At 52.3% G+C, this 20,626-nt stretch overlaps 3 protein-coding genes across 3 annotated transcripts; all 3 read left to right on the top strand.

The window, feature by feature from the left end:
- The first annotated feature begins 2,875 nt into the window (after nt 1-2,875).
- LOC146768962 (histone H3) lies at nt 2,876-4,412 on the top strand. Its single transcript, XM_085640609.1, has one exon. The coding sequence runs from the start codon at nt 3,973-3,975 to the stop codon at nt 4,381-4,383; it is 411 nt and encodes a 136-aa protein (XP_085496735.1). The 5' UTR covers nt 2,876-3,972; the 3' UTR covers nt 4,384-4,412.
- A 1,519-nt stretch (nt 4,413-5,931) lies between these two features.
- On the top strand, nt 5,932-6,330 carry LOC146768961 (histone H2A type 2-C-like). The gene has a single exon (XM_085640632.1). It carries the CDS (start codon nt 5,932-5,934, stop codon nt 6,328-6,330), a length of 399 nt encoding a protein of 132 aa, XP_085496758.1.
- A 707-nt stretch (nt 6,331-7,037) lies between these two features.
- On the top strand, nt 7,038-7,787 carry LOC146768960 (histone H4). The gene has a single exon (XM_085640608.1). The coding sequence runs from the start codon at nt 7,079-7,081 to the stop codon at nt 7,388-7,390; it is 312 nt and encodes a 103-aa protein (XP_085496734.1). The 5' UTR covers nt 7,038-7,078; the 3' UTR covers nt 7,391-7,787.
- Nucleotides 7,788-20,626: the final 12,839 nt, after the last annotated feature.

Raw genomic sequence — 20,626 nt, 5'->3', positions numbered from 1 at the left:
TCACCCCTGGCTGCAGGGGTGAAAACAAAACACTTCGCATACTCAGTAAAGTGCATTTCACTCCTTTACAGTATCAGAACAAGGCCTGCAAGGCCTTGGGCCTACTTCCAGCCTCCTGGCACCAATTTACTGATACTTGTGACATTTGCAGGGGTTAGGCTTCAAGGGGATGAAGCCGCACCTTCTACCCAGGGTTATGGAGCTCCGCGCAGAGTGAGATTTCAGGGTTTACCCCAGGCTGGAGGAGTGAAAATAAAACACTTCACATACTCAGGAAAGTGTATTTATCTCCTTTACAGTATCAGAATAAGGCCTGCAAGTCCTTGGGCCTACTTCGAGCCTCCTGGCACCAGTTTTACTGATACTTGTGACATTTGCAGGTGTTAGGCTTCAAGGGGATGAAGTTGCACCTTCTACCCAGGGTCATGGAGCTCCGCGCAGGGTGAGATTTCAGGGTTCACCCCAGGCTTGAGGTGTGACAATAAAACACTTCACATACTCCGGAAAGTGTAATTAACTCCTTTACTGTATCAGAATAAGGCCTGCAAGGCCTTGGGCCTACTTCCAGCCTCCAGGCACCAGTATTACTGATACTTTGTGACATTTTAAGGTGTTAAGCTTCAAGGGGATGAAGTCACACCTTGTACCCAGTGTCATGGAGCTCCGCGCAGGGTAAGATTTCAGGCTTCACCCCAGGCTGGAGGAGTGAAAATAAAACACTTCACATACTCAGGAAAGTGTATTTAACTCCTTTACAGTATCAGAATAAGGCCTGCAAGGCCTTGGGCCTACTTCCAGCCTCCAGGCACCAGTATTACTGATACTTTGTGACATTTTAAGGTGTTAGGCTTCAAGGGGATGAAGTCGCACCTTGTACCCAGGGTCATGGAGCTCCGCGCAGGGTACGATTTCAGGTTTGGAGGTGTGAACTCCGTTACAGTATCAGAACAAGACCTGCATGGCCTTGGGTGTGTTTCTAGCCTCCAGGCACCAGTTTTACTGATACTTTGTGACCTTTGGAGGAGATAAGCTTCAAGGGGACGTAGTTGCACCTTCTACCCAGGGTTATGGAGCTATGCGCAGGGTGAGATTTCAGGGTTCACCCCTGGCTGGAGGTGTGACTATGTGGATTGTTTTGTTTTCACACCTCCAGCCAGGGGTGAACCCTGAAATCTCACCCTGCGCGGAGCTCCATAACCCTGGGTAGAAGGTGCGACTTCATCCCCTTGAAGCTGTAAACCTCCAAATGTCACAAATATTACTAAAACATGTACCTGGAAGCTAGGGATGGGCCGGAGATCCTGAAGGCTAAGATCTGATACTGTGAATGGTGTTCATGTGCGTTCTGGACTTTGTGAAGTGTTTTGTTTTCTTCCCCTACCTCCATCCAAATTAGCAGCAGGCCTCGATCAGGCTACAGTGCGCAGAATATGATTTCTGGTCTCAGGTCTCCCTCGTGACATACCATTGGATTCAGGAGTGGTCCCCACTCCAGCGATAGGGCTCAGTAGAACAGTGGTAGTCACAGGCCTCACTCTGTACTGTACTATTCAGTTCCGCAGTGGGCCTCCCCGGTCATAGGCTCAGCGTCTGACATACAGTAACTCACTCTGTCTACAGATGTCACCTCAGAGGTACACCTAGCTCCAGCTGTAAAAATCAGCTCAGCAGAGTGCCTCCATGCCGGTACTGGGGTCACCATTTCAGGTGCATTCACACCCTCTGCTCTCACTTGGGGTGTCTTAAAACATGTAGGCCTAACTCGGCCGCCTTCCTTCATTGTGTCACTGTGTATTTATTGTATTGAGTCTGCACCCGCCTCCTCTGGCTCGGCGCTCGGCAGTGAATGCTCTCTGCCTGCATGTGAAGCTGCCAGCACACGGCCGCCTGGTGATGCGTGCGAGGCTGGAGCCAGGGCCGTGCCCCGCTGCTTGTAAGCCCCGAGCCGAGGGTGCCACAGCCGAGGGTGCAGGCGCGCGGGGAGGGCCCCCTGGCCCCCGTGCCAGGGGCTCCCTGGCATTGTTTCCACCCCGCGCTCGGCCGGCGGAGCCCTGTGTTACTTCGGCCCGTTCCAGAACGCGCTCCCCGCGGCCCCCGCAGCCCCACTGTGACGCCACAGGGCCCGCTCCCTGCAGGAGCCCCCTCCCTCCCGCGGGCCGCCTCTCCCGGCCGCAGGAGTCGAGAGAGGACCGGGGAAAAGGGGTCCGGAGCCCGGGATTTCAGGCATGGAGGCGCCCGCCGTCGGGGGAGCGCCGAGTCTCCCCGCGGATCACAAGCCAGGGATGAGGGGTGGATCCGAAACGGGGGCAGGCCCGGGAGAGGGCCGAAGCTGGGCTCCTGGTCATGTATGCGTGGAAGCGCGTGTTTAACTGATTGTGTTTTAAAACGTGGATAATCCGAAGGTAGGAAACACAAAAGTCAGCTGGGAGCAAAGAGCCGAGTGTGCCTCGCACAGCCCTGTCTGCTCGGGACCAATCAGAGGCCGGCTCCTCCCTGTATATATTCACGGGGCTCGGGTTTGGGAGGGACATTTCTGTTCAGTGACAGCGCCCGCGCCGAGACTCGCATTACAATGGCCGAAACCGCTCCAGCCGCCGCGGCGCCTCCCGCTGAGGTCGCCCCCAAGAAAAAGCAGCAGAAGAAGACAGCGGGGGCCTCCAAGGCCAAGAAGCCTTCCGGCCCCAGCGTGGCCGATCTGATCCTGAAGGTGGTGACCGCCTCTGCCGAGAGGAAGGGAGTCTCCCTGTCGGCCATGAAGAAGGGGCTGGTCGCCGAGGGCTACGATGTGGACAAGAACAAGAGCCGGGTCAAGGCCTCCCTCAAGAGCCTGGTCAGCAAAGGCGCCCTGGCCCAGCTGAAGGGCACCGGGGCCTCCGGATCCTTCAAGGTGAACAAGAAGCAGCTGGAGGGCAAGAAGGCGGCCAAGAAGGCGGCCGCCAAGACCAAGAAACCAGCGGCCAAGAAAGCTGCCCCTGCCGCCAAGAAGCCCAAAAAGGCTCCCGCGGGGGTCAAGAAGAGCCCGAAGAAGGTCAAGAAGCCTGCGGCAGCAAAGAGCCCCAAGAAGCCCAAGGCTGCCCCCGCCAAGAAGGCTGCCAAGAGCCCAGCGAAAGCCAAGGCGGCGAAGCCCAAAGTGGCCAAGAAAAGCCCTGCCAAGGTAGTCAAACCCAAGGCAGCCAAGCCCAAAGCAGCCAAGCCCAAGAAGGCAGCGCCCAAGAAGAAGTAAGGGCTTGCACCAAGACACTGCAAACACAACGGCTCTTTTAAGAGCCATCCACCCGGTCCAGAAGAGAGCTTGTTCGTCCCCACCCTTGCACCCCGCGTGCACACTTCTCTATAATAATAAACGGCACAGTAAATCCATAGCGCACCTTTCCGCACGCGAGTGCCGTGTGTGATCTTGGTCATGTAAACGGCTCTTTTGGTGCTGCGTGGATTGAAATCTGTGTACCAAATAAAGAAGGGGGTCTGGGAGTTTATTAGACCTCCGTTTATAATAAATGTGAAATAACGTGTGCCTTGGTGCTTTCACTGTATCCGGGCAGATTCGAAGTGGTGTCTGCATAAAGCAGACGATTGTGAACGTGAAATCGAGCGCAGTTAACGGCGGCGTGTTCCAGGGTGACCAAGGGCAGTACACTTATAAAATCCTGGGCTCCTCGCCCAGTTGACCGGGGGCGAGTGGTTCGTGTGACTATGGATGGACACGGAGACAAAGGCTGACCCAAGCGCGGGCTACGGCTCCAACGTACATCATCCAATCGGAGGGTGTCTTTTTCTCCACAGCTCATTGGAGAGACAGGCTGCAGCCTCCGGTTCATTGGCCAATCATTGCACACCGCGGGCTATTTTCAAACGTGGGGCGGTCGCTTCAGCCAACCAGAGCAGCCCTCCGTCTTCGAGTGCATAAATAGGGCTCTTGCCTGCTTGAACTCCATTCTTCCTCGCTTGTCGCTGAGAGAGACCGCTCCCGCCATGGCCCGCACCAAGCAGACAGCCCGCAAGTCCACCGGCGGCAAAGCGCCTCGCAAGCAGCTGGCCACCAAGGCTGCCCGCAAGAGCGCGCCTGCCACCGGCGGCGTCAAGAAGCCTCACCGCTACCGACCCGGCACTGTGGCTCTCCGCGAGATCCGCCGCTACCAGAAGTCCACCGAGCTCCTCATCCGCAAGCTGCCCTTCCAGCGCTTGGTGAGGGAGATCGCCCAGGACTTCAAGACCGACCTGCGCTTCCAGAGCTCCGCCGTCATGGCCCTGCAAGAGGCCAGCGAGGCCTACCTGGTGGGGCTCTTCGAGGACACCAACCTGTGCGCCATCCACGCCAAGAGGGTGACCATCATGCCCAAGGACATCCAGCTGGCCCGTCGTATCCGAGGCGAGAGGGCCTAAGGAGACACGCCGACCCGAACAACCACCACAACGGCTCTTTTAAGGGCCACCACCCTGTCACATACGAGCTTCTCTTATCTGCCATGGCATGTTCTACAGGTTAGGGTGGGTGGGCTGGCTGAGAGTACCACGAGTACTGGGTAACTTATACCGGCACTGGGTGACCAGAGCACTCCGTGTTCACAGTGCACAATCGCATCTTCAATGTGTCCATCGTTTAATAAAGAGCTTTGTTTGGGTGGAGGGTTGTGTTGGGATCCGCTGGTCACAAGCCAGCGCTGTGGGGCATCTGTGCTCCCGGTACATCGGGTTCATGTGTCCGATTTCGGGAGCGCTTGCCCAGGGGCGGATTATTGCCGTTGCCCTTGGTCTTAAAGTACAAACACAACGTGACACCCGCACACACTAAAACTGGTCGCCGAAAACAATAAGCCCGTGGGCTCATTTAACGTCATCGTTACATTACAGTGCTTATGTGACACTTGGTACCAAAGAGAGGGCTCATTCATATAAACAGGTTTATTTAAACAGGCAAAACGGGTTGCCTGCTCCATCGTCCCTCGCTCATTTAACGTCATCGTTACATTACAGTGCTTACGTGAGACTTGGTCCCAAAGAGAGGGCTCATTCATATAAACATGTTTATTAAAAACGGGTTGCCTGCTCCATCGTCCCTCGGTCTGCAGCAAGACCCGTGAGAGCGGGTCTTGTGCGCTCAACATTACCTTTTAAAACACTTATTTCTCCGGTCATAATAGAAGCACATTAGCTCTTAGGGGAGGACGTGGTTGGCCCTTAAAAGAGCCGTTGTGTTAGTTGGGGATGCGCCTCGAAGCCTTACTTGGCGCTGGTGTACTTGGTGACGGCCTTGGTGCCCTCCGACACGGCGTGCTTGGCCAGCTCTCCGGGCAGCAGCAGACGCACTGCGGTCTGGATCTCCCGGGAGGTGATGGTGCGCCGCGAGTTGTAGTGGGCCAGGCGGGAAGCCTCCCCGGCGATGCGCTCGAAGATGTCGTTCACGAAGGAGTTCATGATGCCCATGGCCTTAGAGGAGATGCCGGTGTCCGGGTGCACCTGCTTCATCACTTTGTAAATGTAGATTGCATAGCTTTCCTTCCTGCTCCTCTTGCGCTTCTTCCCGTCCTTCTTGGGCGGCTTGGAGAGCGCTTTCTTGGAGCCCTTCTTGGGAGCCGGCGCGGACTTGGCTGGTTCAGGCATGGTCGACAATCTGCACCGCTTCCTGTGGAGCCGAGAGAAATAAGGCCAGGCGAGCCCGGCACTTGTATTTATAGGCTGGGCGTGTAAAGTAGCTGCTTCTCTGCTCTCCCTTCTCATTGGCAGGCAAAGGCAAGCCCCCCACCTCCTAGTGTACTGCGGTTCTGGGTCTCTGATTGGTGAAACAGAAGCCCTCCTCCCTCCAATGAGAAGTACTATCAGCGCCTAGCTGTCAACCAATCAGACGCACCCGAAGTCTTTATATCGCCGGAGTCGAGCCGAACAGCAGTACTAATCTCTCTGTTGTGTGAGTGAGCCCCTGCATCGATCGCCATGTCTGGACGCGGAAAGCAAGGAGGAAAGGCCCGCGCTAAGGCCAAGACACGCTCTTCCAGAGCCGGGCTCCAGTTCCCCGTGGGCCGTGTGCACAGGTTACTCCGGAAGGGAAGCTACGCCGAGAGGGTGGGCGCCGGTGCCCCCGTCTATTTGGCTGCAGTCCTGGAGTACCTGACCGCTGAGATCCTGGAGCTGGCCGGCAACGCTGCCCGTGACAACAAGAAGACCCGCATCATCCCCAGACACCTCCAGCTGGCCATCCGCAACGACGAGGAGCTGAATAAGCTGCTGGGCCGAGTCACCATCGCCCAGGGAGGAGTCCTGCCCAACATCCAGGCCGTGCTGCTGCCCAAGAAAACCGAGAGCCACAAGGCAGGGGGCAAAGCAAGCAAGTAAAGGCCCGCAGACCACCGTGGAAACACACCCTAAACACAAAGGCTCTTTTCAGGGCCAACCACAGACTCCATCAAAGAGCGTATCCGTGCCAAGGTGTTACTCTGGCAGGCTTCATAGTCGCGGCAGCGCCCGCACCGTCGCTACATAGGAGGGATGCCCAAGCCCTCGGACGGACACATAAATGCTGCCCCCGTCCCAAAACCGAGCTTGAGGCCGACGAGAATAATCTTTTTGTAAAAATAAATAAATACGTGTTTATAGGGGCAGTTTACAGACTTGCCACGACCGGGCCTGACCTGTGGACAGTGTTACGGGGTTGCGGGCGGCCGCACACAGCGGGGTGGTGCCGGTGAGGCCGTTAATGTGTTGGCTCCATTAAAACATTTCAGAGCCTGCTGTTCATAGTGGGAGCGGGCACCGAGCGCCAGGGTTAGGCGGGCCGCGGTGATGAGTGGGGGCCGGGAAGGGAGGCGTGTGTGTGTGCTTGACTGTGATCCGTGCCCCGGCGGCAGCTGCTGAGCCCACGACAAAGAGGCGGCTGGGAGCGCGCTCTTTTTCAAACGGCAACGGCCGCTCCAGCCCCCCGCTCCCTGCAGAGGGCGGTCCAGGGGCGGGCTCCCCCTCGCCTTCCGTTGAGTCACGTGGGCCGCTTGGAGCGCCCTAGCCGGTCCGCCGCAGCTCCTCCATATAAGCAGCCGTCGCTGGCTGTTTCCTCATTTCTGCTCAGTCACAGTACCGACAGGACAACATGTCTGGACGCGGCAAAGGAGGGAAGGGGCTCGGCAAAGGCGGCGCCAAGAGGCACCGCAAGGTGCTCCGGGACAACATCCAGGGCATCACCAAGCCGGCCATTCGCCGCCTGGCGCGCCGTGGCGGGGTCAAGCGCATCTCCGGCCTCATCTACGAGGAGACCCGCGGGGTGCTGAAGGTTTTCCTGGAGAATGTGATCCGGGACGCCGTCACCTACACCGAGCACGCCAAGAGGAAGACCGTCACCGCCATGGATGTCGTTTACGCCCTGAAGCGCCAGGGCCGCACCCTCTACGGATTCGGCGGTTAAACTCTCGACTTGCCCACGGAAAGAAAGAGAAAAAAAAACACCAACCCAAAGGCTCTTTTAAGAGCCGACCACGATGTCATGGGAGAGCTGTATCTATGCACTAGGGATCCCGCAGGGCAGGCCTGCTTTGTAGGCCCACAGCCGGTCGGGTGAGGGGGGCATTTCTCCGAAACCGCCATGCAAGGCACTGTCCTGGGGCCAGGGCACCTTCCTGGAGCCCCGCGTCCATCCTAGTCCCGCCCACGGGGCCCGCTGTCCTGAAGCCCTGTACTGGCCACCTAAGGCGGGTATAGCCCGGCCCAGGGGCCCGCCATTCTGGAGCTCTGTACTTGGGACCTAAGGCGGGTATAGCCCGGCCCGGGGGCCCGCCATCCTGGAGCCCTGGACTGGGGACCCATGGCGAGTTTGGCCCGGCCCAGGGCCGGTCATTTCCCTCGACTATTAAGCCCCCACGTAGTGGGGGCTTACAGAACACGAATGAGGGACAAAGGTTCGAGCTAGCGGCGGCGGCCGCGCGGCCGGCCATCTGGTCGCCGATTTGCGCGACCAGATGGCCCACGGAGCTGCGCGACCAGATGGCCGGGCGGCGGAACGGCCGCGCTACCTCTAACTTTTGTCTCTCGCTCGGGCGCTGTAAGCCCCCACTTCGTGGGGGCTTAATAGTCGGTAAAATAGAGCGTTCCCATGCAGGCCCATGGGGTGTGCGATCCTCATTTTTTTTGTGACCGATTTCGGGACTCTAAGCACCTGTTTTAGTGCTTTTTTTTTTTTATTATTGTTTTGTTGACATTTTGGTTCAAGGGGACCACGGCACTACTTCTACCCGGGGCAATGGAGCTCCACTTCGGGTAACATTTCAGGTTTTCCCCCTCAGCTGGAGATGGGCCCCCCAAAAAAAAAAAAATCGTAATCCTAATAAAATACATATATTTTTATTTTTTTTCACCCAAAAATGAAATAACGTCCTTCACAGTATCTGGTCCATTTTGTAGCCTCCAGTCACCCCTTTAACAATGTTTAATAAAAAATAAAAATAAAAATACTAAAATTTTAGGTCAAATGGGACGAAGTCACTTTTTCTACACAGGGTGCTCCAATTGGGGTAATATTTCAGGATTTACCCCTCGACTGGAGGTGGGAAAAATACTTCACTCAAAGGGTACATAAAGCCCTTTACATTATCAGATCCAAGACTTCAGTGTCTCGGGCCCATTTCTAGCCTCCAGGCGCTTGTTTTGTTCTTTTTATGACATTTTGAAATTTACAGGTTTATGGGGACACAGTAGCTCGTTCTACCCAGGGCTATGGAGCTCCGCGCAGGGTAAGATTTCAAGTTTCGCCCCGGGCTGGAGATGTGAAAACGCAACACTTCACATACTCAGCAAAGTGTATTTAACCCCTTTACAGTATCAGAACAAGGCCTTGGGCCTACCTCCAGCCTCCAGGCACCAATTTTACTGATACTTGTGACATTTGCAGGTGTTAGGCTTCAAGGGGATGAAGTCGCACCTTCTACCCAGGGTTATGGAGCTCCGCGCAGGGTAAGATTTCAGGATTCACCCCTGGCTGTGGTGCGAAAATAAAACACTTCACATACTCAGTACAGTCTATTTAACCCTTAACAGTATCAGAACAAGGCCTGCAAGGCCTTGGGCCTACTTCCAGCCTCCTGGCACCAGTTTTACTGATACTTGTGACATTTAAAGGTGTTAGGCTTCAAGGGGATGAAGTCGCACCTTCTACCCAGGGTTATGGAGCTCCGCGCAGGGTAAGATTTCAGGTTTCACCCCTGGCTGCAGGGGTGAAAACAAAACACTTCACAGACTCAGTAAAGTGTATTTAACTCCTTCACAGCATCAGAACAAGGCCTGCAAGGCCTTGGGTGTGTTTCCAGCCTCCAGGCACCAATTTACTGATACTTGTGACATTTGCAGGGGTTAGGCTTCAAGGGGATGAAGCCGCACCTTCTACCCAGGGTTATGGAGCTCCGCGCAGGGTGAGATTTCAGGGTTTACCCCCGGATGGAAGTGTGAAAATAAAACACTTCACATACTCAGGAAAGTGTATTTAGCTGCTTTACAGTATCAGAATAAGGCCTGCAAGGTCTTGGGTGTGTTTCCAGCCTCCAGGCACCAATTTACTGATACTTGTGACATTTGCAGGTGTGAGGCATCATGGGGATGAAGTCGCACCTTCTACCCAGGGTTATGGAGCTCCGCGCAGGGTGAGATTTCAGGGTTCACCCCTGGATGGAAGTGTGAACATAAAACACTTCACATACTCAGGAAAGAGTATTTAGCTGCTTTACAGTATCAGAATAAGGCCTGCAAGGCCTTGGGACTACTTCCAGCCTCCTGGCACCAGTTTTACTGATACTTGTGACATTTGCAGGTGTTAGGCTTCAAGGGGATGAAGTCGCACCTTCTACCCAGGGTCATGGAGCTCCACGCAGGGTAAGATTTCAGGCTTCGCCCCAGGCTGGAGGAGTGAAAATAAAACACATCACATACTCAGGAAAGTGTATTTAACTCCTTTACAGTATCAGAATAAGGCCTGCAAGGCCTTGGGCCTACATCCAGCCTCCTGGCACCAGTTTTACTGATACTTGTGACATTCGTAGTTGTTAGGCTTCAAGGGGATGAAGTCGCGCCTTCTAACCAGGGTCATGGAGCTCCGCGCAGGGTAAGATTTCAGGTTTCACCCCTGGCTGCAGGGGTGAAAACAAAACACTTCACAGACTCAGTAAAGTGTATTTAACTCCTTCACAGCATCAGAACAAGGCCTGCAAGGCCTTGGGTGTGTTTCCAGCCTCCAGGCACCAATTTACTGATACTTGTGACATTTGCAGGTGTTAGGCATCAAGGGGATGAAGTCGCACCTTCTACCCAGGGTTATGGAGCTCCGCGCAGGGTAAGATTTCAGGTTTCACCCCTGGCTGCAGGGGTGAAAACAAAACACTTCGCATACTCAGTAAAGTGCATTTCACTCCTTTACAGTATCAGAACAAGGCCTGCAAGGCCTTGGGCCTACTTCCAGCCTCCTGGCACCAATTTACTGATACTTGTGACATTTGCAGGGGTTAGGCTTCAAGGGGATGAAGCCGCACCTTCTACCCAGGGTTATGGAGCTCCGCGCAGAGTGAGATTTCAGGGTTTACCCCTGGATGGAAGTGTGAACATAAAACACTTCACATACTCAGGAAAGTGTATGTAGCTGCTTTACAGTATCAGAATAAGGCATGCAAGGCCTTGGGCCTACTTCCAGCCTCCTGGCACCAGTTTTACTGATACTTGTGACATTTGCAGGTGTTAGGCATCAAGGGGATGAAGTCGCACCTTCTACCCAGGGTCATGGAGCTCCGCGCAGGGTGAGATTTCAGGGTTCACCCCTGGCTGCAGGTGGGAAAATAAAACACTTCACATACTCAGGAAAGTGTATTTAGCTCCTTTACAGTATCAGAATGAGGCCTGCAAGGCCTTGGGCCTACTTCCAGACTCCTGGCACCAGTTTTACTGATACTTGTGACATTTGCAGGGGTTAGGCTTCAAGGGGATGAAGTCGCACCTTCTACCCAGGGTTATGGAGCTCCGCGCAGGGTGAGATTTCAGGGTTTACCCCTGGATGGAAGTGTGAAAATAAAACACTTCACATACTCAGGAAAGTGTATTAGGTGCTTTACAGTATCAGAATAAGGCCTGCAAGGCCTTGGGCCTACTTCCAGCCTCCTGGCACCAGTTTACTGATACTTGTGACATTTGCAGGGGTTAGGCTTCAAGGGGATGAAGTCGCACCTTCTACCCAGGGTTATGGAGCTCCGCGCAGGGTGAGATTTCAGGGTTCACCCCTGGCTGCAGGTGGGAAAATAAAACACTTCACATACTCAGGAAAGTGTATTTAGCTCCTTTACAGTATCAGAATGAGGCCTGCAAGGCCTTGGGCCTACTTCCAGACTCCTGGCACCAGTTTTACTGATACTTGTGACATTTGCAGGTGTTAGGCTTCAAGGGGATGAAGTCGCACCTTCTACCCAGGTTTATGGAGCTCCGCGCAGGGTAAGATTTCAGGTTTCACCCCCGGCTGCAGGTGTGAAAACAAAACACTTCACAGACTCAGTAAAGTGTATTTAACTCCTTCACAGCATCAAAACAAGGCCTGCAAGGTCTTGGGTGTGTTTCCAGCCTCCAGGCACCAATTTACTGATACTTGTGACATTTGCAGGTGTGAGGCATCATGGGGATGAAGTCGCACCTTCTACCCAGGGTTATGGAGCTCCGCGCAGGGTGAGATTTCAGGGTTCACCCCTGGATGGAAGTGTGAACATAAAACACTTCACATACTCAGGAAAGAGTATTTAGCTGCTTTACAGTATCAGAATAAGGCCTGCAAGGCCTTGGGACTACTTCCAGCCTCCTGGCACCAGTTTTACTGATACTTGTGACATTTGCAGGTGTTAGGCTTCAAGGGGATGAAGTCGCACCTTCTACCCAGGGTCATGGAGCTCCACGCAGGGTAAGATTTCAGGCTTCGCCCCAGGCTGGAGGAGTGAAAATAAAACACATCACATACTCAGGAAAGTGTATTTAACTCCTTTACAGTATCAGAATAAGGCCTGCAAGGCCTTGGGCCTACATCCAGCCTCCTGGCACCAGTTTTACTGATACTTGTGACATTTGTAGTTGTTAGGCTTCAAGGGGATGAAGTCGCGCCTTCTACCCAGGGTCATGGAGCTCCGCGCAGGGTAAGATTTCAGGTTTCACCCCTGGCTGCAGGGGTGAAAACAAAACACTTCACAGACTCAGTAAAGTGTATTTAACTCCTTCACAGCATCAGAACAAGGCCTGCAAGGCCTTGGGTGTGTTTCCAGCCTCCAGGCACCAATTTACTGATACTTGTGACATTTGCAGGTGTTAGGCATCAAGGGGATGAAGTCGCACCTTCTACCCAGGGTTATGGAGCTCCGCGCAGGGTAAGATTTCAGGTTTCACCCCTGGCTGCAGGGGTGAAAACAAAACACTTCGCATACTCAGTAAAGTGCATTTCACTCCTTTACAGTATCAGAACAAGGCCTGCAAGGCCTTGGGCCTACTTCCAGCCTCCTGGCACCAATTTACTGATACTTGTGACATTTGCAGGGGTTAGGCTTCAAGGGGATGAAGCCGCACCTTCTACCCAGGGTTATGGAGCTCCGCGCAGAGTGAGATTTCAGGGTTTACCCCTGGATGGAAGTGTGAACATAAAACACTTCACATACTCAGGAAAGTGTATGTAGCTGCTTTACAGTATCAGAATAAGGCCTGCAAGGCCTTGGGACTACTTCCAGCCTCCTGGCACCAGTTTTACTGATACTTGTGACATTTGCAGGTGTTAGGCATCAAGGGGATGAAGTCGCACCTTCTACCCAGGGTCATGGAGCTCCGCGCAGGGTGAGATTTCAGGGTTCACCCCTGGCTGCAGGTGGGAAAATAAAACACTTCACATACTCAGGAAAGTGTATTTAGCTCCTTTACAGTATCAGAATGAGGCCTGCAAGGCCTTGGGCCTACTTCCAGACTCCTGGCACCAGTTTTACTGATACTTGTGACATTTGCAGGTGTTAGGCTTCAAGGGGATGAAGTAGCACCTTCTACCCAGGGTCATGGAGCTCCGCGCAGGGTAAGATTTCAGGTTTCACCCCTGGCTGCAGGGGTGAAAACAAAACACTTCACAGACTCAGTAAAGTGTATTTAACTCTTTCACAGCATCAGAACAAGGCCTGCAAGGCCTTGGGTGTGTTTCCAGCCTCCAGGCACCAATTTACTGATACTTGTGACATTTGCAGGTGTTAGGCATCAAGGGGATGAAGTCGCACCTTCTACCCAGGGTTATGGAGCTCCGCGCAGGGTAAGATTTCAGGGTTTACCCCTGGATGGAAGTGTGAAAATAAAACACTTCACATACTCAGGAAAGTGTATTAGGTGCTTTACAGTATCAGAATAAGGCCTGCAAGGCCTTGGGCCTACTTCCAGCCTCATGGCACCAGTTTACTGATACTTGTGACATTTGCAGGGGTTAGGCTTCAAGGGGATGAAGTCGCACCTTCTACCCAGGGTTATGGAGCTCCGCGCAGGGTGAGATTTCAGGGTTTACCCCCGGATGGAAGTGTGAAAATAAAACACTTCACATACTCAGGAAAGTGTATTTAGCTGCTTTACAGTATCAGAATAAGGCCTGCAAGGTCTTGGGTGTGTTTCCAGCCTCCAGGCACCAATTTACTGATACTTGTGACATTTGCAGGTGTGAGGCATCATGGGGATGAAGTCGCACCTTCTACCCAGGGTTATGGAGCTCCGCGCAGGGTGAGATTTCAGGGTTCACCCCTGGATGGAAGTGTGAACATAAAACACTTCACATACTCAGGAAAGAGTATTTAGCTGCTTTACAGTATCAGAATAAGGCCTGCAAGGCCTTGGGACTACTTCCAGCCTCCTGGCACCAGTTTTACTGATACTTGTGACATTTGCAGGTGTTAGGCTTCAAGGGGATGAAGTCGCACCTTCTACCCAGGGTCATGGAGCTCCACGCAGGGTAAGATTTCAGGCTTCGCCCCAGGCTGGAGGAGTGAAAATAAAACACATCACATACTCAGGAAAGTGTATTTAACTCCTTTACAGTATCAGAATAAGGCCTGCAAGGCCTTGGGCCTACATCCAGCCTCCTGGCACCAGTTTTACTGATACTTGTGACATTTGTAGTTGTTAGGCTTCAAGGGGATGAAGTCGCGCCTTCTACCCAGGGTCATGGAGCTCCGCGCAGGGTAAGATTTCAGGTTTCACCCCTGGCTGCAGGGGTGAAAACAAAACACTTCACAGACTCAGTAAAGTGTATTTAACTCCTTCACAGCATCAGAACAAGGCCTGCAAGGTCTTGGGTGTGTTTCCAGCCTCCAGGCACCAATTTACTGATACTTGTGACATTTGCAGGTGTGAGGCATCATGGGGATGAAGTCGCACCTTCTACCCAGGGTTATGGAGCTCCGCGCAGGGTGAGATTTCAGGGTTCACCCCTGGATGGAAGTGTGAACATAAAACACTTCACATACTCAGGAAAGAGTATTTAGCTGCTTTACAGTATCAGAATAAGGCCTGCAAGGCCTTGGGACTACTTCCAGCCTCCTGGCACCAGTTTTACTGATACTTGTGACATTTGCAGGTGTTAGGCTTCAAGGGGATGAAGTCGCACCTTCTACCCAGGGTCATGGAGCTCCACGCAGGGTAAGATTTCAGGCTTCGCCCCAGGCTGGAGGAGTGAAAATAAAACACATCACATACTCAGGAAAGTGTATTTAACTCCTTTACAGTATCAGAATAAGGCCTGCAAGGCCTTGGGCCTACATCCAGCCTCCTGGCACCAGTTTTACTGATACTTGTGACATTTGTAGTTGTTAGGCTTCAAGGGGATGAAGTCGCGCCTTCTACCCAGGGTCATGGAGCTCCGCGCAGGGTAAGATTTCAGGTTTCACCCCTGGCTGCAGGGGTGAAAACAAAACACTTCACAGACTCAGTAAAGTGTATTTAACTCCTTCACAGCATCAGAACAAGGCCTGCAAGGTCTTGGGTGTGTTTCCAGCCTCCAGGCACCAATTTACTGATACTTGTGACATTTGCAGGTGTTAGGCATCAAGGGGATGAAGTCGCACCTTCTACCCAGGGTTATGGAGCTCCGCGCAGGGTAAGATTTCAGGTTTCACCCCTGGCTGCAGGGGTGAAAACAAAACACTTCACATACTCAGTGAAGTGCATTTCACTCCTTTACAGTATCAGAACAAGGCCTGCAAGGCCTTGGGCCTACTTCCAGCCTCCTGGCACCAATTTACTGATACTTGTGACATTTGCAGGGTTAGGCTTCAAGGGGATGAAGTCGCACCTTCTATCCAGGGTTATGGAACTCCGCGCAGGGTGAGATTTCAGGGTTCACCCCTGGATGGAAGTGTGAACATAAAACACTTCACATACTCAGGAAAGAGTATTTAGCTGCTTTACAGTATCAGAATAAGGCCTGCAAGGCCTTGGGACTACTTCCAGCCTCCTGGCACCAGTTTTACTGATACTTGTGACATTTGCAGGTGTTAGGCTTCAAGGGGATGAAGTCGCACCTTCTACCCAGGGTCATGGAGCTCCACGCAGGGTAAGATTTCAGGCTTCGCCCCAGGCTGGAGGAGTGAAAATAAAACACATCACATACTCAGGAAAGTGTATTTAACTCCTTTACAGTATCAGAATAAGGCCTGCAAGGCCTTGGGCCTACATCCAGCCTCCTGGCACCAGTTTTACTGATACTTGTGACATTCGTAGTTGTTAGGCTTCAAGGGGATGAAGTCGCGCCTTCTAACCAGGGTCATGGAGCTCCGCGCAGGGTAAGATTTCAGGTTTCACCCCTGGCTGCAGGGGTGAAAACAAAACACTTCACAGACTCAGTAAAGTGTATTTAACTCCTTCACAGCATCAGAACAAGGCCTGCAAGGCCTTGGGTGTGTTTCCAGCCTCCAGGCACCAATTTACTGATACTTGTGACATTTGCAGGTGTTAGGCATCAAGGGGATGAAGTCGCACCTTCTACCCAGGGTTATGGAGCTCCGCGCAGGGTAAGATTTCAGGTTTCACCCCTGGCTGCAGGGGTGAAAACAAAACACTTCGCATACTCAGTAAAGTGCATTTCACTCCTTTACAGTATCAGAACAAGGCCTGCAAGGCCTTGGGCCTACTTCCAGCCTCCTGGCACCAATTTACTGATACTTGTGACATTTGCAGGGGTTAGGCTTCAAGGGGATGAAGCCGCACCTTCTACCCAGGGTTATGGAGCTCCGCGCAGAGTGAGATTTCAGGGTTTACCCCTGGATGGAAGTGTGAACATAAAACACTTCACATACTCAGGAAAGTGTATGTAGCTGCTTTACAGTATCAGAATAAGGCATGCAAGGCCTTGGGCCTACTTCCAGCCTCCTGGCACCAGTTTTACTGATACTTGTGACATTTGCAGGTGTTAGGCATCAAGGGGATGAAGTCGCACCTTCTACCCAGGGTCATGGAGCTCCGCGCAGGGTGAGATTTCAGGGTTCACCCCTGGCTGCAGGTGGGAAAATAAAACACTTCACATACTCAGGAAAGTGTATTTAGCTCCTTTACAGTATCAGAATGAGGCCTGCAAGGCCTTGGGCCTACTTCCAGACTCCTGGCACCAGTTTTACTGATACTTGTGACATTTGCAGGGGTTAGGCTTCAAGGGGATGAAGTCGCACCTTCTACCCAGGGTTATGGAGCTCCGCGCAGGGTGAGATTTCAGGGTTTACCCCTGGATGGAAGTGTGAAAATAAAACACTTCACATACTCAGGAAAGTGTATTAGGTGCTTTACAGTATCAGAATAAGGCCTGCAAGGCCTTGGGCCTACTTCCAGCCTCCTGGCACCAGTTTACTGATACTTGTGACATTTGCAGGGGTTAGGCTTCAAGGGGATGAAGTCGCACCTTCTACCCAGGGTTATGGAGCTCCGCGCAGGGTGAGATTTCAGGGTTTACCCCTGGATGGAAGTGTGAACATAAAACACTTCACATACTCAGGAAAGTGTATGTAGCTGCTTTACAGTATCAGAATAAGGCATGCAAGGCCTTGGGCCTACTTCCAGCCTCCTGGCACCAGTTTTACTGATACTTGTGACATTTGCAGGTGTTAGGCATCAAGGGGATGAAGTCGCACCTTCTACCCAGGGTCATGGAGCTCCGCGCAGGGTGAGATTTCAGGGTTCACCCCTGGCTGCAGGTGGGAAAATAAAACACTTCACATACTCAGGAAAGTGTATTTAGCTCCTTTACAGTATCAGAATGAGGCCTGCAAGGCCGTGTGTGTGTTTCCAGCATCCTGGCACTAGTTTTACTGATACTTTGTGACATTTGCAGGTTTTAGGCTTCAAGGGGATGAAGTCGCACCTTCTACCCAGGTTTATGGAGCTCCGCGCAGGGTAAGATTTCAGGGTTCACCCCAGGCTTGAGCTGAGAAAATAAAACACTTCACATTCTCAGGAAAGTGTTTTTATCTCCTTTCCAGTATCAGAATAGGGCCTGCAAGGCCTTGGGCCTACTTCCAGCCTCCTGGCACCAGTTTTTCTGATACTTGTGACATTTGCAGGTGTTAGGCTTCAAGGGGATGAAGTCGCGCCTTCTACCCAGGGTCATGGAGCTCCGCGCAGGGTAAGATTTCAGGTTTCACCCCTGGCTGCAGGGGTGAAAACAAAACACTTCACAGACTCAGTAAAGTGTATTTAACTCCTTCACAGCATCAGAACAAGGCCTGCAAGGCCTTGGGTGTGTTTCCAGCCTCCAGGCACCAATTTACTGATACTTGTGACATTTGCAGGTGTTAGGCATCAAGGGGATGAAGTCGCACCTTCTACCCAGGGTTATGGAGCTCCGCGCAGGGTAAGATTTCAGGTTTCACCCCTGGCTGCAGGGGTGAAAACAAAACACTTCGCATACTCAGTAAAGTGCATTTCACTCCTTTACAGTATCAGAACAAGGCCTGCAAGGCCTTGGGCCTACTTCCAGCCTCCTGGCACCAATTTACTGATACTTGTGACATTTGCAGGGGTTAGGCTTCAAGGGGATGAAGCCGCACCTTCTACCCAGGGTTATGGAGCTCCGCGCAGAGTGAGATTTCAGGGTTTACCCCTGGATGGAAGTGTGAACATAAAACACTTCACATACTCAGGAAAGTGTATGTAGCTGCTTTACAGTATCAGAATAAGGCATGCAAGGCCTTGGGCCTACTTCCAGCCTCCTGGCACCAGTTTTACTGATACTTGTGACATTTGCAGGTGTTAGGCATCAAGGGGATGAAGTCGCACCTTCTACCCAGGGTCATGGAGCTCCGCGCAGGGTGAGATTTCAGGGTTCACCCCTGGCTGCAGGTGGGAAAATAAAACACTTCACATACTCAGGAAAGTGTATTTAGCTCCTTTACAGTATCAGAATGAGGCCTGCAAGGCCTTGGGCCTACTTCCAGACTCCTGGCACCAGTTTTACTGATACTTGTGACATTTGCAGGGGTTAGGCTTCAAGGGGATGAAGTCGCACCTTCTACCCAGGGTTATGGAGCTCCGCGCAGGGTGAGATTTCAGGGTTTACCCCTGGATGGAAGTGTGAAAATAAAACACTTCACATACTCAGGAAAGTGTATTAGGTGCTTTACAGTATCAGAATAAGGCCTGCAAGGCCTTGGGCCTACTTCCAGCCTCCTGGCACCAGTTTACTGATACTTGTGACATTTGCAGGGGTTAGGCTTCAAGGGGATGAAGTCGCACCTTCTACCCAGGGTTATGGAGCTCCGCGCAGGGTGAGATTTCAGGGTTTACCCCTGGATGGAAGTGTGAACATAAAACACTTCACATACTCAGGAAAGTGTATGTAGCTGCTTTACAGTATCAGAATAAGGCATGCAAGGCCTTGGGCCTACTTCCAGCCTCCTGGCACCAGTTTTACTGATACTTGTGACATTTGCAGGTGTTAGGCATCAAGGGGATGAAGTCGCACCTTCTACCCAGGGTCATGGAGCTCCGCGCAGGGTGAGATTTCAGGGTTCACCCCTGGCTGCAGGTGGGAAAATAAAACACTTCACATACTCAGGAAAGTGTATTTAGCTCCTTTACAGTATCAGAATGAGGCCTGCAAGGCCTTGGGCCTACTTCCAGACTCCTGGCACCAGTTTTACTGATACTTGTGACATTTGCAGGTGTTAGGCTTCAAGGGGATGAAGTCGCACCTTCTACCCAGGTTTATGGAGCTCCGCGCAGGGTAAGATTTCAGGTTTCACCCCCGGCTGCAGGTGTGAAAACAAAACACTTCACAGACTCAGTAAAGTGTATTTAACTCCTTCACAGCATCAAAACAAGGCCTGCAAGGTCTTGGGTGTGTTTCCAGCCTCCAGGCACCAATTTACTGATACTTGTGACATTTGCAGGTGTGAGGCATCATGGGGATGAAGTCGCACCTTCTACCCAGGGTTATGGAGCTCCGCGCAGGGTGAGATTTCAGGGTTCACCCCTGGATGGAAGTGTGAACATAAAACACTTCACATACTCAGGAAAGAGTATTTAGCTGCTTTACAGTATCAGAATAAGGCCTGCAAGGCCTTGGGACTACTTCCAGCCTCCTGGCACCAGTTTTACTGATACTTGTGACATTTGCAGGTGTTAGGCTTCAAGGGGATGAAGTCGCACCTTCTACCCAGGGTCATGGAGCTCCACGCAGGGTAAGATTTCAGGCTTCGCCCCAGGCTGGAGGAGTGAAAATAAAACACATCACATACTCAGGAAAGTGTATTTAACTCCTTTACAGTATCAGAATAAGGCCTGCAAGGCCTTGGGCCTACATCCAGCCTCCTGGCACCAGTTGTACTGATACTTGTGACATTTGTAGTTGTTAGGCTTCAAGGGGATGAAGTCGCGCCTTCTACCCAGGGTCATGGAGCTCCGCGCAGGGTAAGATTTCAGGTTTCACCCCTGGCTGCAGGGGTGAAAACAAAACACTTCACAGACTCAGTAAAGTGTATTTAACTCCTTCACAGCATCAGAACAAGGCCTGCAAGGCCTTGGGTGTGTTTCCAGCCTCCAGGCACCAATTTACTGATACTTGTGACATTTGCAGGTGTTAGGCATCAAGGGGATGAAGTCGCACCTTCTACCCAGGGTTATGGAGCTCCGCGCAGGGTAAGATTTCAGGTTTCACCCCTGGCTGCAGGGGTGAAAACAAAACACTTCGCATACTCAGTAAAGTGCATTTCACTCCTTTACAGTATCAGAACAAGGCCTGCAAGGCCTTGGGCCTACTTCCAGCCTCCTGGCACCAATTTACTGATACTTGTGACATTTGCAGGGGTTAGGCTTCAAGGGGATGAAGCCGCACCTTCTACCCAGGGTTATGGAGCTCCGCGCAGAGTGAGATTTCAGGGTTTACCCCAGGCTGGAGGAGTGAAAATAAAACACTTCACATACTCAGGAAAGTGTATTTATCTCCTTTACAGTATCAGAATAAGGCCTGCAAGTCCTTGGGCCTACTTCGAGCCTCCTGGCACCAGTTTTACTGATACTTGTGACATTTGCAGGTGTTAGGCTTCAAGGGGATGAAGTTGCACCTTCTACCCAGGGTCATGGAGCTCCGCGCAGGGTGAGATTTCAGGGTTCACCCCAGGCTTGAGGTGTGACAATAAAA

This window comes from Triturus cristatus, unplaced genomic scaffold, assembly GCF_964204655.1.
Source record: "Triturus cristatus unplaced genomic scaffold, aTriCri1.1 SCAFFOLD_292, whole genome shotgun sequence".
NCBI lineage: Eukaryota > Metazoa > Chordata > Amphibia > Caudata > Salamandridae > Triturus > Triturus cristatus.
The sequence above is the reverse complement of the archived record's forward strand: the minus strand, read 5'-3'. Positions and strand labels throughout refer to the sequence as shown.

Coding starts and splice junctions, on each gene's coding strand:
- LOC146768962 (XM_085640609.1), top strand. CDS start 3,973: ATGGCCCGCACCAAGCAGACAGCCCGCAAGTCCACCGGCGGCAAAGCG.
- LOC146768961 (XM_085640632.1), top strand. CDS start 5,932: ATGTCTGGACGCGGAAAGCAAGGAGGAAAGGCCCGCGCTAAGGCCAAG.
- LOC146768960 (XM_085640608.1), top strand. CDS start 7,079: ATGTCTGGACGCGGCAAAGGAGGGAAGGGGCTCGGCAAAGGCGGCGCC.